The 20,512-nt window shown below is 39.5% G+C and overlaps 1 protein-coding gene across 2 annotated transcripts; it reads right to left on the bottom strand.

Moving 5' to 3' along the window:
* Positions 1-124: 124 nt before the first annotated feature.
* On the bottom strand, positions 125-14,262 carry katna1 (katanin p60 (ATPase containing) subunit A 1). 2 transcript variants are annotated; one of them, XM_040160056.2, is made up of 11 exons: positions 14,092-14,262; positions 9,039-9,204; positions 8,034-8,173; positions 6,820-7,015; positions 5,853-5,968; positions 4,752-4,857; positions 4,505-4,663; positions 3,766-3,892; positions 3,419-3,553; positions 1,402-1,528; positions 125-681 (listed from the first exon to the last, which is right to left on the bottom strand). In XM_040160056.2, exons 2-11 carry the CDS (start codon positions 9,198-9,200, stop codon positions 483-485), a joined length of 1,467 nt encoding a protein of 488 aa, XP_040015990.1. In that variant the 5' UTR covers positions 9,201-9,204; positions 14,092-14,262; the 3' UTR covers positions 125-482. The 2 variants fall into 2 exon arrangements, with proteins under 2 accessions (XP_040015990.1, XP_040015991.1); XM_040160057.2 differs by having other exon boundaries at positions 13,927-14,248.
* Between the last annotated feature and the right edge of the window lie 6,250 nt (positions 14,263-20,512).

The raw sequence follows: 20,512 nt of genomic DNA on the forward strand, positions 1-20,512 counted from the left end.
TAGAAGCGCACACAGGCCAGAAGAACAATGTAAATACCCATAATCAATACAGTTATCTCCAAAATGTGAAAAAAACCCACAGTAACACCTTTAATCAAATATGTTCAGAAAACAAGAAGGGACAAACCATGAGTAACATTTAATAGGATTAAACACAATGGTACAAAGAATATATGACACTTGAGAAAGCACAGTAGCGGTAAAAGATCGTCTGCTGCAGGAACATTTACGTCTTACTACCATTGAATTCATTTTGTAAGATGAATTCAGGATCCTTAAAACAAAATGAGAAATTTTCCGACATCAAGTGGTGTCTCGAGTGCCTGTTTTAGCAAAACGGAACATCATTTTAACATGATGTACAATAAGGAGGTGCCACTCAAAACTCTTTGATAACACCTGGATCTTGCTGAAAGACACTGCACGACCTAGTAACTCATCATCTTACAGCAATAGCTACACATTTCGGATATCGGTGGTTCTCAGCAGGACCCGAACTCTTCGATCCACTTTTCATACTTCTCCAGGTCAGTAGCAGACACGGATTTGGACACTTTTCTCAGAGCGGACTCAAAGTCCTCCATAGTGGTGGGCATGTGCATCTCGTCCCGGGAGATGTTACGGATCTCCTCTGGCGTCAGGCCCTCGATTCTTCGCCTCATGGCCATCAAAGAGGCATCCCTATAACAGTGCAATGACAGCTTTCATTTAAACACTTTCATTGAGGGGAATTTTTTCAGAGAGCGGCGCAGAGGTTATTTATTCATTTTATTACAAAAATAACCAGGGTTCCTACAATTACATAGAATATAATTATTTGGCCATAGCCATCTTAAATCAATGTAGTTTCTGGAATAACAAGTTTTTAAACGCATTTCTGTATAATCTCTTTTGTGCTCCCATTATTAATTTGATAAAAGTTCTGAATAAAAAGCATTTCAGAAAATGGCGCACAACTTTAATAGAAAATATGTTTAGGAGCAGGACCACCTCAACTTTCTTTACCCTAACAGCTCTCTCCTTTTCCGTTCTCACCATCTGTTCCCCTCCCTCCTTGGCTTCTCTCTCGTTCTTCCTCTCCTGTGATACCTTATTTATTGATTCTACAAAATTCAAATTGTGTTCTAAGATTTTGCTACTTAAAAAGCTACTGTAATTTATTTTTTCAATTTCTAAAATTACTTCTGCCTTCATTTTGCATTGAATATGATACAGAAAGGAACCACAGGGAGAGAAAGCAGTATGATATGTAACTGGGTTTGTGTGGTTTGATCCCACCCTATTGTGTAGTCTGTTTTGTCTGTAGTAATGACACTATTTTTTTTTGTTGCGTCTGTTTAAAACCCCCCAACTACTGTAACATCAGACCTGTGAAGGATGGAAAACAGTGTGGGGGCTGACCTGCACACATTGGTAATGTCGGCTCCTGAGTAACCCTCCAACTTCTCTGCAATCTTGTCCAAGTCCACGTTGCTCGCCAGCTCCAGCTCAGTCAGGTTGATCCTGAGCAGCTCCACACGACCTTCGGCTGCAAACAGCAATGCAGCAGTGAGTGAAGCAGGCAGGAAATTCAATGTTTTTCGGCCCACAGCATACCGCATACCACATATCCACCAAACGGGTAACATGAATACATAGTCCACTCAGACTACAAACACAGACAACTGGTCTGGGGTCCTTGGAACATCCAGGTAGGGACCGGTCAATCAAAAGGTAGCCCAGCTAAAGCATACCCTCCTTTGTGATTTATTTGACTCCAAATAGACCATAGTTTACTAAGGGACCATCATGCCGTATTGAAAAGACTTCAGATTGAGACTATAAACTCATATTCACACGGTTTACTTTTTTTCGTTTTTCTTATGGACTTCTATTCTGACTTTCTGCAATCGGGGGGGAAGGGGCTGATGAACATTAGAGGAAGCATCGGTGGCAGCCTGGAAATATGCACCACCGAAGCACATTATTAACCATCATAAGGACATGTGGACCTGCATTACAAGCTGATCTTTAGAAATGATTTGGTAGTTAAAATACCCAAAAGTGACAACGGACCTTGAACCAAGTAGTAATTGGGCCTAAAGTTATTGGAGTGACGCCAAGATTGAAAAGTTGCAGGTGGCATGTTCCGATTCAACTTTCCCTCAATCCTGACTAGTCTACTACTTCCTTGCTAGTTGCTGTTGTTGAAAAACATCCCTACAGCATGATGCATGTAATGCGTTATATTTATAATATACCATCGAGTCAGCTCTAATAGTAAAGATATTATCCTGCAGGCCAAAGATAAAGTGTTTGACCTATGTGGTCTAGGTTAGAGGTATGTTCCGCTGATTCAGCTAGCGGTGGCTGCCCGCATCCAGTTCAAAACATTGGTGCTCACGTACCGTGCTGTGAATGGATCGGGTCCAGCTTACATCCAGGACCTGGTCAAACCCTACATCCCAACCCGCACTCTCCGCTCTGCATCTGCAAAACTACTCGTTCCTCCCTCACTGAGAGCAAAACACTCGACTAGATCACGACTCTTTGCTGTCCTTGCGCCAAAATGGTGGAACGAGCTCTCTGAAGACACCAGGACCGCAGAGAGCCTTCACATCTTCCGCCGCAAACTAAAGACATACCTCTTCAGACTCTACCTCGACTAAAGACTAACAAATTGTAGCACTTAAATTGTACTTGTAACGTCACTCATCTATAGCAAATTGTACATTGGCTTATTTGAGGAAAGTGCACTTTCTTGTTTCTTGTTCTCCTGAGTTTGTACCCTATGGTTGAATGCACTTGTATGTCGCTTTGGATAAAAGCGTCCACTAAATGACATGTAATGTAATGTAATATGATAACGGCATTTCAGTCTTAGTAATCGCATGTAGCCATTATGAACGTTATGGCAGTCTGATTCAATGCTTCCCTATTTTCCACCAAGATAAATGTTTCATAGCAGTGTATTTTCCCTCTTGATCTCATGAAAATGTGTGTTAAGACTAATACTACTACATTTTCAAACACGGCACAGATCTTCAGTTGAAAAAACTGTCATAAAAGATACTCATTTACATGGGGTTGCATATAAATGAGGTCCATGCCGTTCTGAGATCGGAACATGCCACCTGCCACTTTTCGATCTCGGCACTAGTTATTGGTGCCCAGAACTTGAAGCTGTGTGCACTGTACTGGAAAGGCAAAGTAAACAGATTGCATGGTATGCGGGAATAATTTCGGCCCCGAGGCCTCCTTTGCTAAGCTTTTGCAGTTAATTAGGCTGCAACTAATAACAGTTCTTTCTGTTTGAAGCTGTCTGCTAATTGTTGAACAGTAAAAGCTTACCGTTCCCATAAGTCTGAGGTAACTTTGATCACTCTTTTTTTTTTTTCCGTAAAAAAATGATAAACATTTTTTTTTTTTTAAAGAGTACTTGAAGGCAGGGGGATGTAAATCCTCTTCTCCAGCCGTCTCCTCAGAGCTTCATCAATGTCCCACGGGAAGTTGGTAGCAGCCAGCACCATAACCATCTTTGATGGATCCTCGTTTTCTGACGCTCCACCAACACCTGGAGCGGATGTAACAATAGGGGGGAAAAAATGAATGCTCCAATTTTGTGTTGGGTTTGTTTTTGCAGTTAAAAGTTGACACACATACATTTGTGCAGAGAAACCGGCTCTACCTCAGAAAAGTAGTCGAACCATTTTAGACTTACAGCATTCTATTTCTTAGCGAATATAAGAAGTATCAATTGGTTACGTTATGCCTCAGTCATTATACCATCCATCTGCACCAGTAGTTCCGCCTTGACTCTCCGGCTGGCCTCATGCTCCTCTGAGGTCCCTCTGCGGCTGCACATGGAGTCAATTTCATCAATGAAGATCGTAGTGGGAGCGTAAAAACGAGCCTGACCGAGAACACAACAAATCAATGTACAAATGTCAATGAAAGTGTAATTTAATGTGAGAATAGGTGCCTAATTCCGATTAGGTCTGCAAAATATACCCGTCATAACACAATCCACAAATTCACATCCAAATTTAAAGGGTGTTTTTGTTGACTTCTGACCATTAGCGGCAGAAAGATTCACAGAAAACTTGACATAATTTACTAACTTATGGCTACTGGGTCATGCATCATATTTTCCACCCAACTAGTCCAATCATTTTCTCTTTAAGCTTTGTTTTTGCAAACAAACTGAAGAAAAATAGCTTACTAGAAACAGTTTCCCTCACCCAGCCACCTGTTTTCCTCATATAATATGAATAATCTCAACTTTGAGCAAAACAATGAATTGAAAATTTACATAAAGGCATACAAGGAGAGAGAAGTAAATACTTTATATTATTATTTTAGTATAACATAATCATTTTACTGGGGACTGCAATGTAATGTACATAGTGCTTTTTCAGACTTAGTTGAACTCTCACCTGAACCTTAGTGATATCCTGAATACCAAATATACCCCAAACAATTGAGAATGCTAGAAAAGGGGGGGCAAGCCAATTCAAAGCCTCACCATTTCAAAGAGAAGGCGAACTAGCTTTTCCGATTCCCCTCTGTACTTAGAGGTGAGAGTGGATGAGGAGACGTTGAAGAAAGTGGTTCTGCACTCGGTGGCAACTGCTTTAGCCAAAAGGGTTTTCCCAGTGCCGGGTGGTCCGACCATAAGCACTCCCTCAAGTAAAAAAAAAAAAAACAGTAAAAAAAAGGTTGTATGTATGTATTTCATAACAAGTGCAACCCAAATCTATCTAAATTAACACCTTCCACGGTCTTCGTATTCCTTTGAAAAATGCTGGCATCCACATCGGCAACACGACCGCTTCTTTCAGAAGTTTTTTTGCATCTTCCAGGTCTGCAATGTTGTCCCTAAGAAACAAAGTGCACAGATATTACACGGGATCATCCCAAACAAGCCGCTTGATAGACACCATATTACCTACGCTTCTTGTTAGGTTTGTTTTCAACATGATGAGGAGGTTTTCTGTCTGCCAAGAATAGAGAGTGAAGTCCAAAAAGCAGTCCTTACTGTATCATACTGACAACGTGAGGCTGGGCGATTTGAAGACGATTTCAGACTGCCTTTTAAAAAGATAAATTATAACAGAAACTGGTGCAATACAACCACTTGTTGTAATAATTTAGGTTTGAAATGATGGTATGAGAAGATTCTCCTTTTGTTGTTGACAACTGCAAAAATAACTTAACAACTAACAACTAATAGTTGATGTTACAGTCCAGTCAATTTTTTCAACAACCATAATAATAATAATATATACAAGTAATTTAACTTACAGCTTTAACATTTTTTTTATAGCATTTCTTGAATTTGCTATTTTCAATAACGTAACATTCAAGTGGTTGGCCAGTTTCGCTAAATTTGTTACAGATGGGGCTAGTATTTTCCCAAGATCATCCGTGGGATTGGTTTCAGTCTAATGTAGCTTCATGTTAAGTGCTTACAAGACTAAAAATCCTTTTTAAAGTTATGAATTAGATTATAATTTTAGATGCATTGAAATTGATTTGTTTTCCATCACACATAAGATACAAGAAGAGTGATATGATCTTGTCTTCTCTCTGCGTCTAGTACATAGGATCATCTCTGCCCCATGATCCATGTCGAAGTGTCCCTGAGCAAGACACCTAACCCCTAATTGCTCCCTAGGCAAAATGTGAAAAAGCCATGGGTGTGATGTAAGTCGCTTTGGATAAAAGCGTCTGCTAAATGACCTGTAATGTAATGTAATCTCTGACAAATTGAGCCTGGCTGACTACAAGGACGGGAAGCAGGAGTCAGCTGCTAAGACAACAAACAAATTCACTACCCAAAAACTACACCCACAACTCTACTGAGCACATACCATCTCACATTTGGATTCTGAGATATAATATCTCTCTCCAAAGCGTCCACAAGGTCTTTATCGTATCCCGCCCCGTCAAACTTCTTCACTTCTTTCTCCTGGACATCTGCTTTGTTCTGGAAGGCAGACAAAAATAAACTAACTTAATTGCTCTTCTCTGTTCCCTTTATGTTTGCTTTACTCCAGACCGAAACTAATGGAAATAGGGGGTAAGGAAGCACTGTTTAATCCAGTGATTCTTAACTATAGGGCCCCTGATTAGGCCGCGAGCGCCACCTAGAGGGGCAAAAACCTTTCCATTTGACCAGAGATATTAGTTGTCCATGAGACGCTAAGTGCTTCCCACCTCTTGGTGGCGGTAATGAGTAAGTCAGTTGTTTAAACAGCTCCAAAAAGCAGAAAAAAGACAGACAGCCGCTAGCTCGGTCTGTGAGAAGTATTTAAAAAGAAAAAATGAAGAGGAAAGTGGTGTCAAACTTCCCCACAAGTCAACATTTCTACGTAGGTTACAATCCTGACTTTATGAAGTGCGGCTTTGTAAACTGAGAAGAATGGGGCGGATTATTAAATTTCAGTTTTTGTCTGTAGTAAGAGTTTTTTGTGTTAAGCCTGGCTGGCGTCTTTTAAATTATTATTACATTTACTTTATTTGTTCCATGAATTATTAGGTATGGTTGTTTGTGCAGGTTTACATACAGATAATAATTAAATGTCCTTGTGATGATCACTGTATCAGATTTTTGCTTGTTAAACTTTTATTATGTTATTTAGTCATTGAATACAAATACAACCTAGAGTGATATCAATTAGTTAATCCAAGACAGTGTTAATATTTGAATGGGCCCCAGGCCACTTTGTACTTGTTGGTCCCCAAGGTCAAAAAGGTTGAGAACTCTGGTTTAAATCAACAATTTCAATAGACCTAAATATATTTGATGCAATATAATGAGCGCGTCACGTTGCTCACCTTGTCATCCTTTACTTTGCCGGCGGCCTCCTTTGACTCTCTCTTCTCTTTGCCTTTGGATGCTTTGCCTCGGTCCCCATTGGACGCACGGGCCGAGGGCCTCTGTTGGGCCCTCACAGCCACGCTCAGCCTGTTGTTGGTTGGTTTGCTGTCTTTATACTGGTTGGCTGGCCGCCTGACAGGACATGGAGAATGTCTGTGGAAAAGAGAAGTCCACAACCATCCACATCTTTAGGTAAATTTCCTGTTTACTCTGCTGTTCCAAACAATTATATGATTTAAAGTTTTTTATTTGTGGGTTTATTCCTCCTAAAGCCTAGTTTATGCTTCTGCGTTATCAGAGCGACGCAGATGCAAGCCCCCCTTGCGTGTCCCTTGCGTCGCTTTTCACACCTCCTTGCGTGTGTTGAGCCATTTTTCTAGGCTTGCGTCGAAAGCGACGCAAGCCTCCCGCGGCGCACTAGGCTGCGATTGGTCCGCTAACTACATCCTTTACGTCTCACATTTCCGCTTTCATAGCCCGATATCGCCATTATTAAAACGAAGAATGTTTACGAGAGAACGGATCAGATTGAAGAACTTTTGTTGGAAGAAATGCGTAAATATGACCGCTTATACAAGCCGTCATTGGCGGGTTGTAGAAGCGGGTTGGATTCACGGAGGGAGATTGCCGCAAACGCCGGTTTGCCGGTCGAGAGGTGCACAAAGTTGTGGAGGAAAATACGGGACAAATGTGTCCGCGATGAAAAGGAGTAGTGGCGATGCACAGGGCAATAAAGTCTATGATAAATAAACAAATAAATAAATCGACGTGTCTCTAGGTCGTCTTCAACAAAACACGTTACTCCGCCTGTTGTTCTGGTGGTGAATTGCTCTGCAACACACGCAGAACCATGAATTGAAACGGGTGCGTTGACGCAACGACGCAAACGCAGAAGCATGCGCCAGCCTTAAGGGAACTTATAAGTGATGTAATTAGCTTTGGACCGGACTGGAAGGCTAAAAACACTAGGCCACCTTTCTGTGGGGTCAGAGCAGGAACAAAACAGGCTCAGGGACTCCCATTCACTAATCCCAATCATATGATGACCTCAGAGCTGTTGCTAACACACAAATAGCTCACACAAGCCTTGATCACAAATCGATGTGTTGCAAAAGAAAACAGTTAAGTAAGAACAATGACTTGAGAGCTGAAATAAACAACAAATCAATACCGCTGCTCCACGTGCACAGGCCTTATATCGCAATCGTCATGGTTACTGGGTTTAGCGGGCGTTGTGTCAAGTTGAAAGTTCTCCAGGGTCAACATTATTTCCTGAACTTGTCGATTCTCTTCGCTGATTTCCTGCCACAACTAAAAAGTAAAACACAAGATTGAAAGGCAACAAAGCTGGACAGATAAAAATAAAGAATGGACTATGGTGTTATGTATCTGAGTAAAAAAAACAAAAAAAAAAACTAATAATATATATATATATATATATATATATATATTAAGCAGCAATGACCAAGAATAAAAAACGAAAATATACACAATTACATTAAGTAAGTAGGTTGTCAAAAAACACAAACAGAGCAAAGAAATATAAACATAATATTGATTTGATATACACATGGACTGACTGATTAGGATATCTTGTTTATAGTCTGTATGATTTATATTGATATTGACAGATCTGTGCATTAAAAAAACTGCACTTGTAGTTAGAGACATTGATATTTAGGTGTTGGATGGTTTTTGTGTAACTGACTTGGTGTTTATCAGAGTGAAGGCCTGCGTCAGATGGTTTCGGCGTACTGTTTTCTGTTGCCAAAACATGTTGTGTCTGGGGTGCACGGGCTCACATAGACTCTAGAGCAGGCGTCTCAAACTCAAGTCAGGTACAGGCCAGATGCAGCCCACCTCGACCGAACGCGGGCCAGACCATTATGGCCGACGGGGGGGATGACACTGACGGCCCGACCGGCGAACGGAACGGTCGGCGCTGGGGTGGAGGTTGTAAGTGGCTGCTAACAGCGAGGTTGCTACAATATAGAACTCGCGGGCCGCACTAACATTACACTTTCATATGAAGGCGGGGGCCACAAAATATCGTCCCGAGGGCCGCAATTGGCCCGCGAGTTTGAGACCCCTGCTCTAGAGGCTGCTATCCACAGCGCCGTGCAATGAACATTCGCGCTCAAGTTTTGTCTGATGTGTTTATTTGCGCTGTATTTACCTGCTGCCATCTCTGCTGAAAACTGCTGTCCCGCACAGTATACACATATTTCCTGATTTGGTCCAGCAAGCCATGGTAAAGAACGCTGGCCGAGGTATAGTTCCCAAGCAAGGCGTATTCGCGGGCCAGCTTCACGTTCTCATTGATCTCTTGTAGACTCATGTTGCTGCGGGAGTACAGAAAGCAGGTCAATGCACCAAACTACAACATTGGCCAGCTAATAACACTTGAACACTTTTTCACAACAGGAAACAGTGTAGGAAAAACTTCTTTTGCACACGGCTCTGTCTGTTCTGAATGTTAGATGTAGCCACGCCCCCTGATTTGCATATAAAAACGTGAAATGAAAAGTGGCATTATGAAATAAAAGACTCTGGAAATGAAAAGTGGCATTATGAAATAAAAGTACCATGAAATAATTAAATGTATTTAATATTTATGTATTTATTGCCTCATTTATTTATTTCATGATGTATTTCAAATGCATATTTCATGTATTTACTCATTTATTTAATTTTGACTAAAACGGCATTCCATAGTACTTTGCCTGTCTGTTGTCTGTTAGCTGCGTGCAAATTTAGGGGGGGAAGTATTGTGACTTCGTCACGAACATGTTCGTCTCGTCTCGTTAACGAAAGTTAGAATAGATTCAGTCATAGTTTATATTTTCTAAGATCGTTTTCGTCACGTCTTAGTCATGGAAAAAAGGTTCGTTAACGAAAAATTTTCGTCATAGTTTTCGTTGACGAAATTAACACTGGTATAACCATGAGCATGTCAGTATTGCTTTAGTGAATGCCGCACTACATTTTTAAATAAATTATGTTTTCTCTCCCCATTTTGATAGACAAGATCAATATTGGAGCAGTACTGATCTAATAAAGTGAAATCTCACTAGCTAAGACATTACTTTAGGGTTGCTCAAAAAGGACGTTTGAATAGTCGCTTTAAAAAAACATCTATTCGAATATCTGATTGCGCATTAGACGCGTCAATAACAGGACAAATTTATATAACGAGATAACTGCTTGTATAGATAATTTATTTAAGTTTAAACATATTACCTACACAAAAAAGTAAATGAACTAATGACCAAGATAGATAGATAGCTAGCTCTCTCTCAAATGAACGACAACAATAAATGCCGTGTGCCAATCAAGAGTTTGCAAACAATTTAAGGTTGCGATTGTTGTCCCAAATATGACAGGCTTCATTCAGTGATTGAAACAAAGATGAACTGAAAATAGTTATAAATATAGTGACAAATGTTGATTGAAGTTTTACAGTATAGAACCGACATTGAACGCTGCGAGCGAGCTGTGCTGTGGTAAACATGGAACATTTCCTTGGGATGCAACGGCAAATAATCAAACCAGTGCATGAAGCTGTTGTAGCCTATCTAGTCTATTTTATTCATTTATTTATGTACGGACACACGTGTGATACAATATATAATTTTCCCTCGTGTTACCACCATGGAAATAACCACTATTTCTACTGTTTATTTGTTGTGTGAATTACACAAACGTCGGAACTTGAAACTCTGTGAATTTAACAGACTCCTGCAGGAATTTTTTGCCCACATTTCATCATATCAACTTTGGCAAAAAGTCGATTTGTTCGTTTCTCCTTTCGCTTTTTGAGCGTCCCCCGCGCAGTTCGGTAAAGTTAGCAATATATTCATAGATTTTATAGCTCGTCAGCGAAACGTTGTTGAAACACAAACGATATTACCGACCATTTTACCGACTCGGTTCTTTGAATCTCGTTCAGTAAAATGAACGACGAGGGGGGTGTAGCGGTAGCGTTAGCTAATCATTTTCCACCGGAGCTTTAGCTAGCTGGCCAACATCGCGTTCTCTCCTGCTGTGTTTAATTCATCGAGCTGTAGCTAACGTTAGCAAAGTCTATGTCAACAAAGCTCCTGGGTAACTTAACTTAGATATACCAGAAAATATTAAAACCATCATTCACCCTGTTCGAAATTCACTGAATCTCGCGCTCCCTTCTGACACAAAGGGAAAAAACTCATCGAATCTACACGATTCACGTAGGTCACCTATTTTGGTTTCAAAACGGCGAATTTCATCAAAAGGTGAGGGATTTTCATGCCTGATTAATATACGCACAAGATCTTATATATAAACTAAATTTTTCTTCTTAAAATATTTGACCCAGCTGTCATTGGTTAAAGTCTGCTAGTATCATTGGTTTGGTCAAAATAGTGCTATTGTATACCCATGTTTTGTACTTTGTGTTTGTCTTGACCAATAAAATATAAAACACATATTAAGATAAGAGCCATTGTAACTTGGTCACTCATGTAATTCAAAGAAAGAATACATAACAATATAAACATATATTTATGCTTGAACAACATTTTGCCGAATTATTTACAGGTCTTTACGATACGTCTTATGGATCAAAAGGTTAAATAAAATCTACATATTTAATCAAAAACACATTTAATCAAAATAACAGGTGTACTACAATGGGTACAATCCCATGAACATATGACATGATTTGGGGGATGCTACTATTTACAACATGGGTTATTAAACGTTATTTGCAATAAATGTTGAATATTATTCATAAAAGATAGTCAGAAGCAATTTTAAAACAATGTAGAAGTTGTAGTACAATGGGTGAAAGCCCATAGACATATGCTATGATTTTGGTGGTTTTAGGGTCCATAACAGTGGAGTTATTGAACGTTATTTTCCATAAATATTGAATAATATTCATATAAAATTGTCTGAAGCAATTTCTATATAAAGTAAAAGGTGTAGTACAATGCGTACACGATCATAGACATATGCTATGATTTTGGTGGGGTCAATAACAGTGGAGTTATTGAACGTTATTTGCCATAAATGTTGAAGAATATTCATAGAAAATTGTCAAAAGCTATTTCTACACAAAGTAAAAGGTGTAGTACAATGGGTACACGATCATAGACATATGACTTGATTTTGGTTGTTCTACAGAGTTACTGAACGTTATTTGCCATAAATATTGAAAAATATTCATAAAAAAAGAGTTAGAAGCAATTTTAAAACAAAGTACAAGGTGTAGTACAATGGCTAAAAGCCCATTGACATATGACATGATTTTGGTGGTTCTAGGGTCCATAACAGTGGAGTTATTGAACGTTAATTGTAGGGGTGTAACGATTCATTCACTGAATCGATTAATCGATTTGTATTCCTGCGATCCAACTGAATTGATCTGTGCTTTGCAAATGGGCATTCCGGACGACATATATCGATTACAAATCGATTGAAATGGTACATAATTGATTGTATCGATACTTGGAAACTGCACATTGGAGTTAAGCACAAAAACGGTATGGATGTGTGTTGGTTTGTTTGTTTTTTAGCACTTTAGACACGTTAAACGTTACTCGATTCAGTCTGCCTGTCACGTCAACAGTACGCTTGACTCGGAACAACAACAAAACACAGCATGGAGGAGACGAGTGTGAGCAAGACATTTACAAACTAACTTATCGATCCAGCGCGTGGAAACATTTTGGCTTTTGCAAACACGGAGGTGTTCTAAATAAGTCGGTCACCGTTTGTAGAATATGTAGAAGCCAAATAAAAAAACACGGAAACACGACGAATTTCAAGTCACGGAATCGAATCAAATCGTTCTAAATTAACCCAGATCGTCCATGAATCGAATCGGCAAGCATGAATCGCGATTCGAATCGAATCGTTGTTAAAATGAATCGTTACACCCCTAGTTATTTGCCATAAATATTGAATATTATTCGTAAAAAATTGTCAGAAGCAATTTTAAAACAAAGTAAAAGGTGTAGTACAACAAGAACACGTGCATGGACATATGACATGATTTTGGGGATGCTACTGTTCACAACAGTGGAGGTATTGAATAATATTTGCCATAAATACTGAACATTATTTTAATTAGTCAATAGCAACAACAAGTACACACCCATGGATGTACGCCATGACTTTGGCCTTGCTACACTTTTCAATCAAAAATATTCTGCAGTATAGAAGCAGATCTTTCAATAACTACTGCTTTACTTCAATCCCCTAGTGGCGAAACACTGAATAGGAATTAATTATTGAATAAAAAGTCAAAGCATATTTAATGATAATATTAGCTGTAGTACAACAAGAACAAGCCCATTGATGTATGGCAGGACTTTGGTCGCGCTAACTTTATAAAAGAGTGACGCTATTGAATAATGTTTACATTAAGTACTTAAAATAATGAATCACTACAAATCAAAAGCACATTTTATTAAAATGAGTACTGTAGTAGAACAATAATGGGCCCACTTATTATTTAAAATCATTTTGGTCTTGCTACCATTCATAACAGGGAAGGTATTGAATATTTCTGCAACATTTTTTTTACGCATTTTAATTGGCAGACAGTCCCTGCGCACTTGCCTCGAAAGCGGCTGCACATTAAGACCAAAATGATTCGTCCAGCTCGCTGAGCGGTCTTTTTTGGTGAAATTGTTGTTAATAACGATTGTAGTTGGTTGTCAACACAACTACGGTTACAGAGAGGTGTTGTTTGTGTTTCGTTTCGCTGACGAGCTATTGAACCGTGAAGTCTGAATCTGTGAATATCTTGCTAACTTTACCGAACTCCCCCGAGCCGCGTCTTTCGTGTCCTCCGCGCCGCCCGTTCAAAATTCGCTTTTCCCGCAAACATTCGCATGGAATCTACTCGCGCGAATAATTCGCTTCGCTTTTGGTGTGAACGCAGCAGCGGAAAGGCGACGCAATGTGTGTTAGCAGCTGCTGGAGGCAAACTACACTACCACGATCGCCTGTGGGTCGCGTCAGACCCACAGGCGATGAGAACACTCGTTATCCATCGACGTCACAAGCGACTACCTTACCTTTTAAATAGCAAGTCGGATGGTTGGTTTCCATTTTTCAGACAGACAAAATATGTCAGCTAAAGTGAGTCTCTACAAACCTCGACGTGTTCATATAAACCAGCGTGTATTTGTTGAGTCGTCAAAATCGTACACAAACTGGTTTGGAGGGGATTTATACTCAACTTGTCTGATGTACGCACGCAGTCCTCGTACAATAGGTCAAAGTGTGTATACGTTAACGAAGACAACCAACCACCGACCCACTAACTTGAACGACTTGTGGACGTCTAGAGTTCAGTTGACATCCCGGAAGTCAGCGGCAGCGTGCAATAAAATCACCAGCAACTGGTAGTTAACGTAAATGTTGGGACTTCCTGTCACGAACTTCAAAATAAAACCCAGTTAGTTTAAAATGTTAAACAAATATGACATTACATTATGACAAATCAATAAGATTTTTTTAAAGTAATGTAAAGGCTGTGGCTGTAACAATAGGATCGTTTATTGTAGTACTGTTGTAGGGGGGACGGATTTAGAGGGTGCACCACACACATGGGGCGGCCCGGATAACTGTACTACGGCAGAGTATTGATGACTGCATACCAATAAAGTTCAAGTAAGCAAGACTGCTTTAATCGTCCATTATGTATAGTCAACCGAGAGACAGAACATAATGAAACAGTGGCGGCTGGTAGATTGTTTTGGTAGGGCCAACCAATTTGGCCAAAAGGTTTCAGTAAACATCCCAGTATGACGATGTTTAATAGATGTGCAAAATATTATGACTTTAAATATTTAATATTTGTTATATTATTTATATATATACCAATATTAAGTATATGATACAACTACCATATCGTAACTATTACGAATATACAATAACAATATTGTGAATATAATATAAGGATAAATATATTTATATAAAATCTACTAGAACATGTAATATATGGAGATGCCCCTATGAAACTAGTTTGTTGGAAAAACACCCAATCAGAGTGTGGAGGACTCAAAAGCCCACAATTAACACAATAACACACAATTAATTGAGTGTGGCCAGCGAAGCTGAGCCAAACTCCTAGTAATCTCTTTCTATTATTGAGTGTGGCCACCTGTAATGAATGGACTCTGGAGACAGACTCAGACCCAAGAGCAGAGCTCTCAATGTTTATTTAGGACTACAGGCAACTGTAGATTCAAGGGACCAGGCAATACGGGGAATCCGGGGACAGGCAGTGGTTCGGAGACACAGGGGGGCAAAAGACAGATCTGATCCAGGGAATAGGCAGGTTCGCAGTCGAGAGAAGGCTAGTGTTGTTACCTCCGACCCTCCTGCTTCGAAGCTTATGTCGAAATATGAACCAGTGCAAGGCGACGCAAACGTATCGGTGCTCGGTTCGTTCGCTGCTGATCACGTGATCAGTGACGTCCAAAGCTTTGTGCCTGCGCACAGTCACGTGACCGCTTCGATTTGATTAAAATGGGCTGGAAACAGGGTTCGGGCTTGTCGGTTTGATACAGTCAAAGTCAGTGTTGTTGCGAGTAGTCGTAGCAAAGAGCAAATTTACAATGGAACCTGTGGCAAAGATAGGTCGCTCCGAGATGTGGCAGCACTTCAATTTGATTTCCTCTAACAAGGTTGGCAATAGGCAGGCAAAGTCTTTTGTCATTTGTATTGTGTAATTATGGATGTTTATGTTTATTATGGAGACCACCCGATATTTGGCTGAACCAAACATTCCACGGAGTGAAGAACCCCTAAAATATTGGGTCAAACACAAACATGTGTACCCACATCTATTTGGATGCGCACGTAATCTTATGAGCATTCCTGCCTCATCCATGCAGTGTGAGCGCGTTTTTTCTAAGGCGGGGGAAATAGTATCTACAAAAAGAAACCGACTCAAAAATTGCTTACATATAACTCGTATATATATATATATATATATATATATATATATATATATATATATCTTCTATTAATTCTTCTGCTAGTATGATCACAAACATACATGCACAAAGGTGCAGAAAGACACATAGATAAGTGTTTGTTCCACTTCTTCCCAATGTCCAGAGAATTGAAATACACAAACAAGGACACAATTCAAACCTGAAAAACAATAGTTTTATTCATATAGGAATCCATGTATTTATTAGATGATTTATTGGTTCAACTTTTTATAATCATGTTCAACCCACAGAGACTGGGCCAAAATATACTGGTAGGCTATTCAAAACATTTGCACTACAAGTTTTCAACAGCAGAGGTCATCATAGAGTTTGCGATGCATTGAATGAATGAACCTTTTTCCGATAGAATTGGCTGGAAAGCTTCACTGGTACAGAAAGCTTCACTTTACCATCACTAGAGAAGGCGGAAGGTCGATACACGGAAGCTCACTGGTTCTATAGGAATTCAGGGGCAGAGAACCAAAGGGTTCAGCAGAGAAGCGTACTTGCAATACCTCACAACTCGCTCGATGCGTCGCCCTGCTCTTATAGGTCTCCTCTCTCGTGGGTGTTCCGAATTCCGGTGATTGGCTCTGGAGGTCGCGTTCTTCGGCGCCCCCTTGCGGCCTCCTGCCACCACGCTGGGGTTGAGACCTCACACCACCGAAGCTGAGCCAAACTCCTTGTAATCTCACATACTTGCTATTATTATTGAGTGTGGCCAGCGAAGCTGAGCCAAACTCCTTGTAATCTCACATACGGGGAGAACGTGCAGATTCCACACAGAAAGGCCACTGGGCAGAGTCGAACTCAGAACCTTCTTGCTGTGAGGCGACATTGCTAACTATAACATCACCGTGCTGCCCCCTTTTAATCTCACATACCTATCGCCTTGTTCTCTTCCCGTACAAAAGTTTGGCAGGCATCTCCTCCCGCACCGTTGATCGGGAATTTCTCAAAATAGTCTCAAACTGTCGGGACCCATCAGGAATCTTGTGCTATCATGGGAATTAGAGAAATGACTTTTTCACAATATAAACACATTTCAAGCTCCAAACTCTCATGGAAAAATCAGTTTTAAGAAAAAATATATTTTTTAAAACAAACGCTGACATTATGAAACTTTATGAAAACTCTTCTGATATAATAAAAGCATCATGAAAATGTGCATTTGTCCATGCTGTACGGTTTGGGCATTCTCTCATTCTGCAAAAGCTTTAAAAATGATGAAAAGTCAAAACACTTTGTTTGAAGAAATCAGAATGAAAACTCCTCTGATATCATAATACCATCATGAAACTGTGAATTTTACGTTCCTGAGGTAATAGTTTGATGCATACACTGTGAACAAGTGCATTCTTCCATGCTGTATGTTTTGGGCATTCTCTGATTCTGCAAAAGCTTTAATAGTCAAGAAAGCACCAAAACTTAGTTTAAACAAAAAGGGTTGGGAAACTATTCACAAACCATGATACCATCATGAAAAGGATGAATGTATCTTCCTGAGGTGCTAGATTTAGAAAAACACTGTTAACCAATGCATTCTTGTGTTCTGTGCGTTTTCAGCTTTCTCTCGGCGTGCAAACGCCTTAATAGTCAAGAAAGCACCAAAACTTAGTTTGAACAAAAAAGGTTGGAAAACTATTCACAAACCATGATACCATCATGAAAAGGATGAATGTACCTTTCTGAGGTGCTAGATTTAGAAAAACACTGTTAACCAATGCATTCTTGTGTTCTGTGCGTTTTAAGCCTTCTGTCGGCATGAAAACGCCTTAATAGTCAAGATTGCACCAAAACTTAGTTTGAACAAAAAAGGTTGGAAAACTATTCACAAACCATGATACCATCATAAAACAGATAAATGTACTTTCCTGAGGTGCTAGTTTTAGGAAAACACTGTTAACCAATGCATTCTTGTGTTCTGTGCGTTTTCAGCTTTCTCTCGGCCTGCAACCGCCTTAATAGTCAAGATTGCACCAAAACTTAGTTTGAACAAAAAAGGTTGGAAAACTATTCACAAACCATGATACCATCATGAAAATGATGAATGTACCTTCCTGAGGTGCTAGATTTAGAAAAACACTGTTAACCAATACATTCTTGTGTTCTGTGCGTTTTCACAACCCATGATACCATCATAAAACAGGTAAATGTACTTTCCTGAGGTGCTAGTTTTAGGTAAACACTGTTAACCAATGCATTCTTGTGTTCTGTGCGTTTTCAGCTTTCTCTCGGCCTGCAGACGCCTTAATAGTCAAGAAAGCACCAAAACTTAGTTTGAACAAAAAAGGTTGGAAAACTATTCACAAACCATGATACCATCATAAAACAGATAAATGTACTTTCCTGAGGTGCTAGTTTTAGGAAAACACTGTTAACCAATGCATTCTTGTGTTCTGTGCGTTTTCAGCTTTCTCTCGGCCTGCAAACGCCTTAATAGTCAAGAAAGCACCAAAACTTAGTTTGAACAAAAAAGGTTGGAAAACTATTCGCAAACCATGATACCATAATAAAACAGATAAATGTACTTTCCTGAGGTGCTAGTTTTAGGTAAACACTGTTAACCAATGCATTCTTGTGTTCTGTGCGTTTTAAGCCTTCTCTCGGCCTGCAAACGCCTTAATAGTCAAGAAAGCACCAAAACTTAGTTTGAACAAAAAAGGTTGGAAAACTATTCACAAACCATGATACCATCATAAAAAGGATAAATGTACTTTCCTGAGGTGCTAGTTTTAGGAAAACACTGTTAACCAATGCATTCTTGTGTTCTGTGCGTTTTAAGCCTTCTCTCGGCCTGCAAACGCCTTAATTCAAGATTGCACCAAAACTTAGTTTAAACAAAAAAGGTTGGAAAACTATTCACAACCCATGATACCATCATAAAACAGGTAAATGTACTTTCCTGAGGTGCTAGTTTTAGGTAAACACTGTTAACCAATGCATTCTTGTGTTCTGTGCGTTTTCAGCTTTCTCTCGGCCTGCAGACGCCTTAATAGTCAAGAAAGCACCAAAACTTAGTTTGAACAAAAAAGGTTGGAAAACTATTCACAAACCATGACACCATCATGAAAAGGATGAATGTACCTTCCTGAGGTGCTAGATTTAGAAAAACACTGTTAACCAATGCATTCTTGTGTTCTGTGCGTTTTAAGCCTTCTCTCGGCCTGAAAACGCCTTAATAGTCAAGATTGCACCAAAACTTAGTTTGAACAAAAAAGGTTGGAAAACTATTCACAAACCATGATACCATCATGAAAAGGATCAATGTACCTTCCTGAGGTGCTAGTTTTAGGAAAACACTGTTAACCAATGCATTCTTGTGTTCTGTGCGTTTTCAGCGTTCTCTCGCCCTGAAAACGCCTTAATAGTCAAGAAGGCACCAAAACTTAGTTTGAACAAAAAAGGTTGGAAAACTATTCACAAACCATGATACCATCATGAAAAGGATGAATGTACCTTTCTGAGGTGCTAGATTTAGAAAAACACTGTTAACCAATGCATTCTTGTGTTCTGTGCGTTTTAAGCCTTCTGTCGGCATGAAAACGCCTTAATAGTCAAGAAAGCACCAAAACTTAGTTTGAACAAAAAAGGTTGGAAAACTATTCACAAACCATGATACCATCATAAAACAGATAAATGTACTTTCCTGAGGTGCTAGTTTTAGGAAAACACTGTTAACCAATGCATTCTTGTGTTCTGTGCGTTTTCAGCTTTCTCTCGGCCTGCAACCGCCTTAATAGTCAAGATTGCACCAAAACTTAGTTTGAACAAAAAAGGTTGGAAAACTATTCACAAACCATGATACCATCATGAAAATGATGAATGTACCTTCCTGAGGTGCTAGATTTAGAAAAACACTGTTAACCAATACATTCTTGTGTTCTGTGCGTTTTCACAACCCATGATACCATCATAAAACAGGTAAATGTACTTTCCTGAGGTGCTAGTTTTAGGTAAACACTGTTAACCAATGCATTCTTGTGTTCTGTGCGTTTTAAGCCTTCTCTCGGCCTGCAAACGCCTTAATTCAAGATTGCACCAAAACTTAGTTTAAACAAAAAAGGTTGGAAAACTATTCACAACCCATGATACCATCATAAAACAGGTAAATGTACTTTCCTGAGGTGCTAGTTTTAGGTAAACACTGTTAACCAATGCATTCTTGTGTTCTGTGCGTTTTCAGCTTTCTCTCGGCCTGCAGACGCCTTAATAGTCAAGAAAGCACCAAAACTTAGTTTGAACAAAAAAGGTTGGAAAACTATTCACAAACCATGACACCATCATGAAAAGGATGAATGTACCTTCCTGAGGTGCTAGATTTAGAAAAACACTGTTAACCAATGCATTCTTGTGTTCTGTGCGTTTTAAGCCTTCTCTCGGCCTGAAAACGCCTTAATAGTCAAGATTGCACCAAAACTTAGTTTGAACAAAAAAGGTTGGAAAACTATTCACAAACCATGATACCATCATGAAAAGGATCAATGTACCTTCCTGAGGTGCTAGTTTTAGGAAAACACTGTTAACCAATGCATTCTTGTGTTCTGTGCGTTTTCAGCGTTCTCTCGCCCTGAAAACGCCTTAATAGTCAAGAAGGCACCAAAACTTAGTTTGAACAAAAAAGGTTGGAAAACTATTCACAAACCATGATACCATC

This window comes from Gasterosteus aculeatus, chromosome 18, assembly GCF_964276395.1.
Source record: "Gasterosteus aculeatus chromosome 18, fGasAcu3.hap1.1, whole genome shotgun sequence".
NCBI lineage: Eukaryota > Metazoa > Chordata > Actinopteri > Perciformes > Gasterosteidae > Gasterosteus > Gasterosteus aculeatus.